The following is a 10,846-nucleotide window of genomic DNA, read 5'->3' on the forward strand; positions in this document are numbered from 1 at the left end:
ATTATATTATTAAATATAAAGAATTGGATTATAACTAATTTATTATATTGTGTATCTATTTGTATTATGTATACATCTATAAATTTAAATATATATAAGTTTTTTTGTATGCGTGGAATGGGCCGAGTGTATGTTGCCCTGCCTCGCCCTATTTCTACCCCTACTAGGTGGGTGCCCGCCCGTTGCGACCTTTAAATGTATATAAGATTTAAATGTAAAGATAATCATTCAATGTATAGAAGATTTAAATGTAAAGATTTAAATGATTACGTGTCAATATAATCATTCAAAATGAGATATAAATGTAACGTCTCAAGACGACGCTAAATATAGAAAAAGGACAATTTTTCGTTGGTGCCTGGTTAGAAAATTAAATTTTCTAATCTTTAATTTATAAAAGACGTAACGTAAACGTAACGTTTATACAAATGTCTATATTATCTTTATATAAGTAAACGTAACGTCTATATTATACAGTCGTTTAAATTATCTTTATATTAATGAGATATAAACATAATCATTAAACGAGATATAATCGTTAAAGATAAAAATAGAAAAAGAATAATTTTTCGTTGGTGCTTGGTTGGAAAATCAAAATTTCAAATCTTTAATGGAAAAAAAATCTTTAGTGGGAAATTAACCCTTTATAATTCAAATTTGGGACCAGTATAAATGCTAATAATCCAACTGTATAATGCATGTTCAGCTGGTTCATTTCCTATTGTTCATATCCTGTTAGCCACTAGAAAAATCTCTCTATTTCTTTCCATCACTCCTATCCAAAATACAATAATCTTTTTCCTGCCGCTACCGTCGAGGTGTGATCGGCGGCGGGGGCGGCGGCAACTTTCCGGTAAGGGTAGCTATTAAAAAGGGTAGCCGTTTGAATTTGTTTGTAAAGTTTTATGATACTTACGGGTTAAAGGTTATGCTTTCGTGACGATTTTTATACCTTTTGCTATTGGATTTGGGGGGGGGGGGGGGGTTTGTTTTTCCTGTTTCCCTAAATTTTGTGACAAAGACAGGAAAAAAAAAAATCTGTGAGGGAGAATTGTGAAATTGGGGAATTTTTTTTGGTATTAACATTTTTTTAAGATTTATTTGTTTTCTGTGAAGCTTTTGTTTTGTTGAATTGGATTGTCATTTTGGTGAAGTTGATTAAGAAAATGCTGCGGGTTGTCTGTTTTTAGTTGTCTTGAACGGAATGAGAAAGGGTTTTTGCTTACTGCATTTTGGGCAGAATTAAAGTTTTCATTGATTAAGTTTATTAGCTTAAGCAATGGGAAATGGAGTCTTGATTAACAACTATGTATGGAAAACTAGCAATTTTAGCTCATTTGTTGAGTTTACGTATATCCCCTGATACTCTAATCAGTGAGCTGTGTGTTGTGTTTAATGATTTTGGTTGTTCACATTTTATATTGGGAGAAACCTTGAGAAAAATAGATCGAAATTAGGAATCCAGATTGTAGTTGAGTGGGTGGAATTCTGGTCTTTTGCTAACAAAAACTGTTCATGAAACTAAGAAATCTGTTTGCATTCCTTAAATTTATGTGGATGTCCCTATTTTCCACGTTGCTGACCGTGGAAGAATTTACAGGCTGTTTATTTTTTGGATTGCTTTGTATTTACCAGTTTCATTAGTGCTAAATTCACTTTGCTTTGATGAACATCATGTTGCACTTTTTTCCTGTTTGATTCTGAACATCAAGAAGGATCTAATGGGATTTTTCTACCCAAAATAATATTAGGGTTCTAACAGCGTCATGGCATCACCAGCATCACCCTGTAGATCTTTTATTTGGTATCTGTAGCTGCTTTTGGACCTTCTGCTGCGTTAGTATTGCTCTAAAGAGGAGAAAAGGGCCAAAAGGCCCATTTTTAGGAGATGGGAGGGGACAAAATTAGTGAGAGGACTTTGAGGTACAGAAGGAGGTCAACCATTGTTGTTGGAGCAAAGAAGCAGAGGTGCATCCCTAGAAAAAAGCAGAAGACTGAATACAGACCTTGGGCAGATCTTCACGAAGACATGTTGAGGATTATCAAGAGCAAGTTATGCCTTTCTGATCAAGTAAGGCTTAGTGCAGTTTGTAAAAGTTGGCAGCTTTCTGGGAGACCGCTGATGGCAATGGCCTATTTCTCTAAGCATTGCTATTCTGCAATCTCGCCGGATCCATGGGATGACTCATCTGATCGAGATGTTACCTTTGCATGCGAGATTTATGACTCTTGTGGTGGAAAGATTCACAAGGCTAGTTATAATATATCAGAAAGAGGTTGGCCTTCTTTTTTCTACCGATGGCCAGAGGTTTGTGCTTCCAAAGAGGGCTGGTTGCTTATAGTGGACTGTGCACACACTGCTGGAACTGTCACCTTTTGTAACCCTTTTTCCAACCTTGTTTTATCAGTACCCAGATTGGGACATCAGATAGATGTGGCAACTTTCTCTACAATCCCTACTTCGTCGAACTGCATAATCTTTGTTTTCTATCGTAGTTGGGGCAAGACACACCTTGGTACTTACCGTTTTGGTGATAAAAGTTGGACCAAACTAATAATTGCCGAGAGAAAAGCTGCAGCAGAAGTATTGAGCATGTTATACATCGAGGGGGTACTCTATTATGTTTTTGAGGATGGAATGTTGGGCTGCTTTAGTTATTCCGGGAAATATTGCAGTGTACTTACTGAAAGGTTTCCCAAACGCGATTCTAAAAGCTCCTTTGTTAGCTATCACCTGGTTGAACACAGGGAACAGATTCTCTTGGCAACCGCAGATGAGGACGCCAATTGGTGTATTTTCAGATATGATGAGTCTCAGATGAAATGGATTGCTGGGATAAGCTTAGGAAAGTGGGCATTATGCGTAAGTAGTAATTCGTTTGTAGTACAAGCTGTTGGGGATCAAGTTGACCTTGCAGACTGTATTTGCTACTTTGACTATGAAACCCATGATTTGAAGGTGTACTCGTTAAAGGATAAGCAATTGAAGGATCCGCAGCATAAAATACTGACATCTAGCGGTACTTTCGACCTCAAACATGACCTTACAATCTGGATTGAACCTCCTAATATTTGAAAGGGAATGACCATGTAAGCTTGCTAATATTTGGAAGGGACAGTTTAGTTGCTTTAGTTCTCATAGACAACAATTTGGTGGATCCTTATAAAATTTCAGTATCAAGCCCTTTGGTTGAGGATAATTTAAGAATTTTTCATTTACTATGGTGACTTTGTTATAAAATGGATATCCAGTACAGACTGAGGTGGGAATAGGATATTGCCTGCAAATGACTCAAAGCCATTTCGGTTTTCTCATTGCCAGAAACATGTGAAAGAGGGGATCTGATGTTTGTATTCAGGGGTTAGATGATATAGTATATTGCATCAAAAGTTGGGCTACTCAGACCAGTGCTGCTGGTTAGTGGTTACTTGAAATGTTTGTCTTGTAAATAACGATCTCAAAAATTTGTTATTCATATCCTTGGCAAATTCTCATTACTGGACTTAAACGTTGACTGGTACTTTTGTCTTTCCTACCTTTGTTTTCTTCAGCTGTCCCTGCATGTTAACTTGCTTCTGATGCAGTGATAAAACAATCGGAGAAACTACCCTGAAAAAGAAAGAGGGTTTGAATTAGTGACCCTATAACGCTTCCAAAGCCCCACCTAAAGGCGTGAACTCTACCCTGTAGGATCGCGTACGGATTTGCCAGATTAGTAACCACGCCTTCAGTTTACTCAAAATAACATGTTCTTAGCGCACCAAGTTGACCTATCTGAGGTTCAGTTGATTGACTTCAATTAGGATACACATTTCAAAACAATTTTGGTTAAGATTTTGGGGGGGGGGGGGGGGGGGGGGGGGTTTGCCATTCGGAGTTATGCAAGAGTACAATATTTTGTGTACTTCTGATTTCAACTGCTTTTTGTTAATCACTCTATACCTCAGATATTTGCTAAACACACTCAAACCTAATGCATTAGCTGATAAATGACTGTTAACTTTTCCTGTTGGAGACTGTGGGAGTGTAGGGTAATTTTGTGAGTGATTCAAATATGTCAGTTTACATGAAAACTATCATCTAGTATCAAACTAGTCCCATGACAGTAATTTAAGCTGATACCAAGCACATGTTCAAGTGGTAGATTGAAACAAACAAAATACATATTTCCACAGGCTTCTTAGCATATCATCAGATATGCTTAAACAGGGCAGAAATTCTTGGAATTGTTGGCTTGATCTTTTCTGTCAACCTGAAAATGGCTGTATTTGAGCAATCGCCACGAAATTCATTCCTGAATGTAGTTGTCAGTTTGAGTTGTTTAAATCGGAGGTTTCTTCTGCTGCACTTCTTGGTGAACCAGGAACAAAAGGAACAAAGCCTCGTCCACCGAAAACTGGTCTCATGAATTTATCATCAAATTTCCTCCAAAGGTGATGAACAGTTGATGTTGGATGTCTGATGAACAATTGGAGTTTACTTCGCCTTGGGGCTGATTGGTTGTTGCCATTATCTACTGCCCCTCCATTTTCCAGAGACAAGAGTCTCAGGTCTTCTAAACTTGCAAAATCATTTTCCCCAGAAGTCAATGGGTTTGCATTGTTTCGTAGCACTGCTTGAATCAGAGGCTTTGTCACGGAACCAAAAACCTGTCAAAAATGTTCCAGAAAGGAAAAAATTTGACTTACAAAAGAAAATGAACAGACTATAATATATAGAGTGTTGAAAAAAAGTATCTACACTGTTTGAGCCCATGTTTAATGGTAAAACTTACCACTGTACTAAATAGAACAACAATGATGATACAAGTAATCATCATAGCGTCCACATTTGCAGATGTAGTCCCAGACGATGAGAACTGAAGTTGCAGATTGAATACTTCAATTAGATTGCAATTAAATGTACTTCTCACCACTTGATCAAAGAGTTTTTTGCCAAAATAACACTCTTGCTAAAAATTATTCCCAATGTGATTTACTTTCAAAATTTATTCCCATAACGATGTTGTTGTTGCCATCTAGTTATCCTAATTGCCATGCAGGACAATAAGAAAGGAAAGTTTTAATTTAGTTTATAGTTTTCAACATGAACTAAAAATTTAAATTTTTTTTATTATAGAGGCACAAGAAGATTGCATAACCTTTATAATTCCCTTATAATTATTTAAAATAAATTCTACCATTATTGACCTTGCTATTATTGGTCTCTGAATTTTTTAAAATGTATCAAACCTAAAAATACAAAAAATTGCAACAAAAATTTCAATGAAAATTGTAAGCAATTACAAAAACTTCAAGACTATCATATTTGTTTATGTTATCCTTCCTACTCCTTAAAAAGACGAGAATAATTTTCATTTGCCTTGAGATTATTGATTTCGAGAAGCATATTTTTTAGATGTTGTTAATATAAATATTTTCTTCTTAGAATTACGTTTGACAAAGGAAAGATAATGAAAAAAAAAACACGGGAAGGTTTAGAAAGAAAATTGGAGAAGATATTATATAGGAAAGAGAAATGGAATGTGCCTTTATCTCCATCCTCGCACATATGCAGCCTAAGTGGTAAAAAAAGGATCATAAAGGTAATAAATTTTAAAATTAGATTACTTTGGGTATATGTTTTGGAAGAAGGGTTATTTTGGCAATAAATTCCTTGATCAAGAGTTCAAAAATTCATCTTATTCACCTGGTTGTAGGCTAAAGCAATAGTGACTGCACCTCTTATTAGACCTGCCCACCATATAATGAACTGAAATGCTAAAAGGTTAGCAGGAGGAGGAGGAGAATAGCTAGTAAGAAAGAGTGTATTAACATGGTATCCAAGACATACCTGCTTCTTTAGCTCAATCTCTTCACTGCCTTGTTTAGTGCAATTTAGAATGCAAGAAATAGGATAAACAAAGGCAGCTCTTCCTACCAATACGAGTGCAAACAAGGCCAAACTAACAATAATTGAAGTTCCTGCACTGAAACACAAATTAGTGAAGTCCATTACAAAACTCACCAATGCATCTTCGACTTGAGGAAAAGAAAACAAGGTAGTAACCCTTACCTCGCATTGCTTTCTTTCCACTTTGTGATGTCCAATGCATCCATTCCCACGTAAATGAATATAAAAGTTTCTGCTATGAAAGATAGTGTGGCAAATGCATGCCTGGAAATGTCTAGAATATCAAATGGTAATTCTCAAAGCAATTTTATGAAATCAAGTTAAAATCTGATGTCAGGATACTTCAGAGTCATTATACTTGTAAAAGATGTTTCACTTGTTGTTTGATTCTCAAAAGTGCTCTGTGACCTAGAGCCTGATCAGAAACTAGGCGGAGTGTAATGAGAGCTAAACTCAAATATGGATGATGGAAAATTTTCATAGAGTAGATCCCAGAGATGAAACAAATAATTTGGTCTATTGCAAGTGTTTCCTCTACCCAAAGAGAGAGCTGGTAATCTCTTGAATATAACACTTTTGGTTTTGTAAAAGGTCAAGAGAAGAAATTACAGAGGTTGATTTCTTGATTAAATTATTGGCATTAAATTGTTCTAAACCTGATGCATGCTAATTTCTGCAAGACACATTGCCTCTTTAAACATTCAGTCCTATAATCATGAAGCTACATTATGCAACAGGGAGATCATAGAAATTCAATCAGTAGTAAATTCTCACTTGGTTGTTACACGAGAGCTTTCAGTTACGTTGTGCCATGTGTAATGTGACATGACAATACCACAGAAGAAAATTGTCAGAATTCCACTTAGCGACAACAGCTGCAAGATGAGAATCACTTTCATCAATTTTCAGGAACACGAGTAGCCATGGAATTGCAATGATAATGGTTTAAACATTCCATCCTAGTTACTCTAGAAAAATATGCTGCTCTAGACGTGGGAGTGGTTTACGTTATTCTGGAAATTAGGGATGTGTATGTTCTATTACTTTTAACAATATTCTGCCATCAATCCATCTTGAAATATTATTCAGAATATTCCCCAATCATCTGGGGCATGGCATGTAAGATTCCAGAAAACAATTATAAAAAACAGTTCTGCAAGTAAGGCATATTTTATACTAGATAATGTGGGATGGAAGATGGAATAGAGAAGCATTAGATTTTAGTGGCATATGGTTAACTGAAAGATCATTTCTGCAAATAAACAGATAAAGATGTATAAAGACTATGGTAATGAAAATGACGGATCCAAAGGAAAAAAAGGGGTGAAACTATCTGTGTCCGAGTTCTCTCACATAATCGAGCATCAATTAGTTGGAAAAGAAAAGGTTTTACTTTTACCTACTTTCTAATCACCATGCAGATTACTACGTGACTAAATGATCAAGTCTCAAGCTAGAGGGACTCAAACTTGGGGCCATTTAACTTCAAGTCATCCATCTTAAACCTTTTTGTCATTAAACCATTAACTTACAGCTTTTGACTTGTATATAAGTGATCAAATCATCTGTTTTGGATGAGAACTTTGAAGACATAATGTATATGAAAAAACTGGTCTTTGACCAAATCCTATTTCACGAGGAATTGGTTTCCGTGTCTCCTTTGCAACAGTAGACTAGTGCCAAAAGCATCATGGAATGCACTATTAGTATAGCAAAACAAAAAAGTGGAAAACAAGTCTACAATATATGTAGAAGGGTGTGGAAACCAGTATATATTGGTACCTCAGCCACCATATATGATAGATATGCCAAGAGCATCATGATTGCAACTTCTCTATCCGTTGAATGCCTATCAATATGAAACAGTCTTATAAAGATGAGTGTCATGACAGGAATGCAGTAAAATGTTGATTTGATATTGTATTGTCGCCCTTTTATTTACCTTCCCACAAGTACATCTTGATTCTAGAAAAACACAAATTGGTACCTGAATCTTTTGTTTTCTCGAGTAGTTTATACATTGTGCTGTCATAGTCATATTCAACGTTGCTGACATAGTTTTGTGGTAATGTACTTCTAGATCCAGTAAGCTATGAACCAGTCTACTTATTTTCACACTAAAATATCAACAGAAGTAAATTGTCCAAAAACTATTTCATGCCTCAGAAACAGAAGGAATTCTTGTCTAACATGTTTGTAATTGATATTCTTCCCAAGCTCCAAAAGAAGATATTTATGAACAAGGCATAGTACCAACAAAACATTACCTTCCAAAGTACAGTGTCTTTATCCCAAAAGCACTCAAGAGTCCCACCTAGTATAGATGCACAGACACCAAGTTAAACTATCAAATAGAGAAGATGAAAGATCAAGAAGTTTGTAGGAGATTCCAGTCATGTTTCATTTTAAAAAAAAAAATTCTTTTAAGGGAATCTTATTTTGCTTCCTTAAAGATGAGAATATGGCACAGTTATTGCTTTTCCAATTACTACTATAGTAATTTATTGTAAAAGAACAAGTTATCAATTTGCTAACTTAACACGATCTTTTGTTTCTCGGGAAGATAATATATAAACTAGCTTATACATAGTAGATCAGTTAATGTATCATCACAATCATGAGTTACATATCGCTCGAATTTATGTTTTCTGAGGGTATACTTACAGCAATACCCAGAATAGTACTCGTGAAGAAGAGGTATAAGAAGTTTCCCAACAACTTTAATGCTGTCAAGCCATCGATATTACTGAAGTCAATTGACTGGACTGCATTGAAAAGTACAATGGAGGTTGCATCATTCACCACCCCCTCACCAAAGACAGCACTGTAAAGGAAGGGTGTTTGCTCTTGACTGAGGATCTTGTGCAAGGTGTGGCGAGAATTAGTCGAAAATGCAACATCTTCTAACATGACAGGTTTATGATCAATAGCTGAAAGTATGTAAATGTACCTGCAATGTACATACTGAATCTGTTGCCGACAATATTGCACCAATAGCTGCAGCATAAAATGCCTGGTTAGTGAATACCTGAATATAGATGGCCTTTGATAAAATCTTTATTTGTCTGTTTTTTTTACCTAGACAATCTTTCATAGTCAAGGATGTTATACCAATCTTTTTAAACAATAGAAAGGCACCTGCAAATTATCACGAACAAATAAAGTTAGTATATTTCTATTTGTTGAGGAATTAAATCCAATTCCTGAATTGCTATTTAGAAAGTAAAATCTGCATTTTAAATATGAAGCTGAATTAAAGTCTTGATACAAAGTCAAAAGGTGTTTGCTCTTCTGCACTTCAACTTCAAAGGACAAGAGGTACTATTAGAATCTATGCCAGTTTCAAGCAGCATTATTGTGATTTAGAATATGTGCAGAAGGAAAATATTTAACTAGCATTATTCCCGAAAAAAAAAATCTTTTTTGAGCTTTCACATAGGATGACCATGTTTTTTATTTTGTTGTATCAAGAGCTCATTCATGAAAGAAAAGCAACTCAATCATTGTAGCAAGGCTACTAGAAAAGAAGATAGTTTTTAGAAGTGGCAGCAAAGAGGAAATTTCATGCAAAACAATTTATTTTATATTTTTCTTTTAACTTCTGTTTGATAGCAAGTGATTGGCATTGCATATTATGAAACACAAAGTACTTTAAAAGAACTGGTGTGAGTTTTGGTCCAGAAATCAATTCTGTACTTGGATTGAAGTTCATGGAATGGTGAAATTTTCTTTTGATAGCGCTCTTCAGTTACAATTATTAGATTAGTAGGTACTAACCTTGGTAAATTTGGTAAACTACTTGAATTTGGAAAGCAAGAAACAGTAGAAACAGCAATAGAGACTAGATGTTACCCAGAGTTATAAGGCAGAAAGATATAACTGTTCCGAATATCCCAAACAACAATATCACCGAGAAATTTTTGAAAAATCGTTTTTTCTTGACCTGGAAACTGCAAACATGTCAAAGTTGGAAAAGTTAGATACAGGAGTCATCGCGGCCGCTTAATTCAAATATTTCTGGCTAAGAATTAGACTATGTCCTTCATATTTAAAACATGAACGGTTCTACTGCTGCAATTTCAAAAGCTGAACCAGACTTCAACCAAAACAACCTAATCTTAAACAGCAAAAGGATGGATGGATAAGGCTCTTACCCAGCATTGAAAATGATTGGGGGCAACAGATATATGAAGAATAAATCCTCATTGAAAACCAACACTCGTGAACTTTGGCCTTTACTGACGAGCAATACCACAGCTCCAGAAGCCAATCCCTATACATGAAAACTCGGTCTAAGTTCGTATATACTATAATAATGAAGACTCGAATCACATTGGAATCCATTGAAATTTACCTTAAAAAAACTTAAAAAAGATAAAACTAGACTGGCTTTTACTAACCAGCAGAAGGGCAGCTATTGATTCATTAGCCCATCGATTCTTTTCCACCAGGTGACCGATTACTATGCATGCACAGAGGAGAGCCACAAATACAGTAACAGCTATAACAGTTGATTGGTCAAGTATGGTGTTGGCCATGGAAGATAAAGTTTGAACCATGCTGGACATGGAAGTTGTCTGAGGCTTCACAGCGTAGTATTCAACTAAACTTAGCTATTACTATGATCTAAACTACTGTTGACTACTTATATGCGAAAAGAACTGGTGATCATTAATTTTTGTGCAGAAAAACTACGGTCACTTATCAGGAAATTAAGCAAAGGTACGATGAAACTTTTTGTTTTTTTTGAAGCAAAGGAACGATGAAACTTGATTTCAGAAGAGTTTGGAAGGAGGGAAGACTGGTAGTTGAAGGTTGCATTGTCTTATTGTTGGAAAAAAAAAAAAAAGAACTGTCCGTCACTGGTAAGATTTTTCTACAGCTTCTGAATCACATTTTTCCTTCGGATCTGTCAATTAGTGCATTTAATGGGGCTTCATTTTCAGGCAAGTG

At 35.5% G+C, this 10,846-nt stretch overlaps 2 protein-coding genes across 2 annotated transcripts; one reads left to right on the plus strand and one right to left on the minus strand.

Moving 5' to 3' along the window:
- The first annotated feature begins 702 nt into the window (after positions 1-702).
- Positions 703-3,521, plus strand: LOC113732779 (F-box protein At3g56470). The gene is made up of 2 exons (XM_027258742.2): positions 703-853; positions 1,752-3,521. The coding sequence occupies exon 2, from the start codon at positions 1,889-1,891 to the stop codon at positions 3,074-3,076; it is 1,188 nt and encodes a 395-aa protein (XP_027114543.1). The 5' UTR covers positions 703-853; positions 1,752-1,888; the 3' UTR covers positions 3,077-3,521.
- Positions 3,522-4,026: 505 nt separating this feature from the next.
- On the minus strand, positions 4,027-10,718 carry LOC113732780 (sodium/hydrogen exchanger 1). Its single transcript, XM_027258743.2, has 14 exons — positions 10,294-10,718; positions 10,048-10,166; positions 9,746-9,843; positions 8,972-9,031; positions 8,844-8,890; positions 8,558-8,752; positions 8,161-8,207; positions 7,676-7,742; positions 6,668-6,768; positions 6,056-6,157; positions 5,834-5,969; positions 5,690-5,752; positions 4,776-4,859; positions 4,027-4,650 (listed from the first exon to the last, which is right to left on the minus strand). Exons 1-14 carry the CDS (start codon positions 10,459-10,461, stop codon positions 4,309-4,311), a joined length of 1,629 nt encoding a protein of 542 aa, XP_027114544.1. The 5' UTR covers positions 10,462-10,718; the 3' UTR covers positions 4,027-4,308.
- Positions 10,719-10,846: the final 128 nt, after the last annotated feature.

Source organism: Coffea arabica, chromosome 2e (genome assembly GCF_036785885.1).
Source record: "Coffea arabica cultivar ET-39 chromosome 2e, Coffea Arabica ET-39 HiFi, whole genome shotgun sequence".
Classification (NCBI taxonomy): Eukaryota; Viridiplantae; Streptophyta; class Magnoliopsida; order Gentianales; family Rubiaceae; genus Coffea; species Coffea arabica.

What these genes read in the sequence shown, in the direction of transcription:
- LOC113732779 (XM_027258742.2), top strand. Translation starts at nt 1,889, where the DNA reads ATGGGAGGGGACAAAATTAGTGAGAGGACTTTGAGGTACAGAAGGAGG.
- LOC113732780 (XM_027258743.2), bottom strand. Translation starts at nt 10,461, where the DNA reads ATGTCCAGCATGGTTCAAACTTTATCTTCCATGGCCAACACCATACTT. An exon ending in AAGACACTGTACTTTGGAAG is followed by an intron (nt 7,743 to 8,160) that starts GTAATGTTTTGT and finishes TCATATTGATAG; the next exon opens with GCATTCAACGGATAGAGAAG. An exon ending in TTGCTTTAGCCTACAACCAG is followed by an intron (nt 4,860 to 5,689) that starts GTGAATAAGATG and finishes CTGCAACTTCAG; the next exon opens with TTCTCATCGTCTGGGACTAC.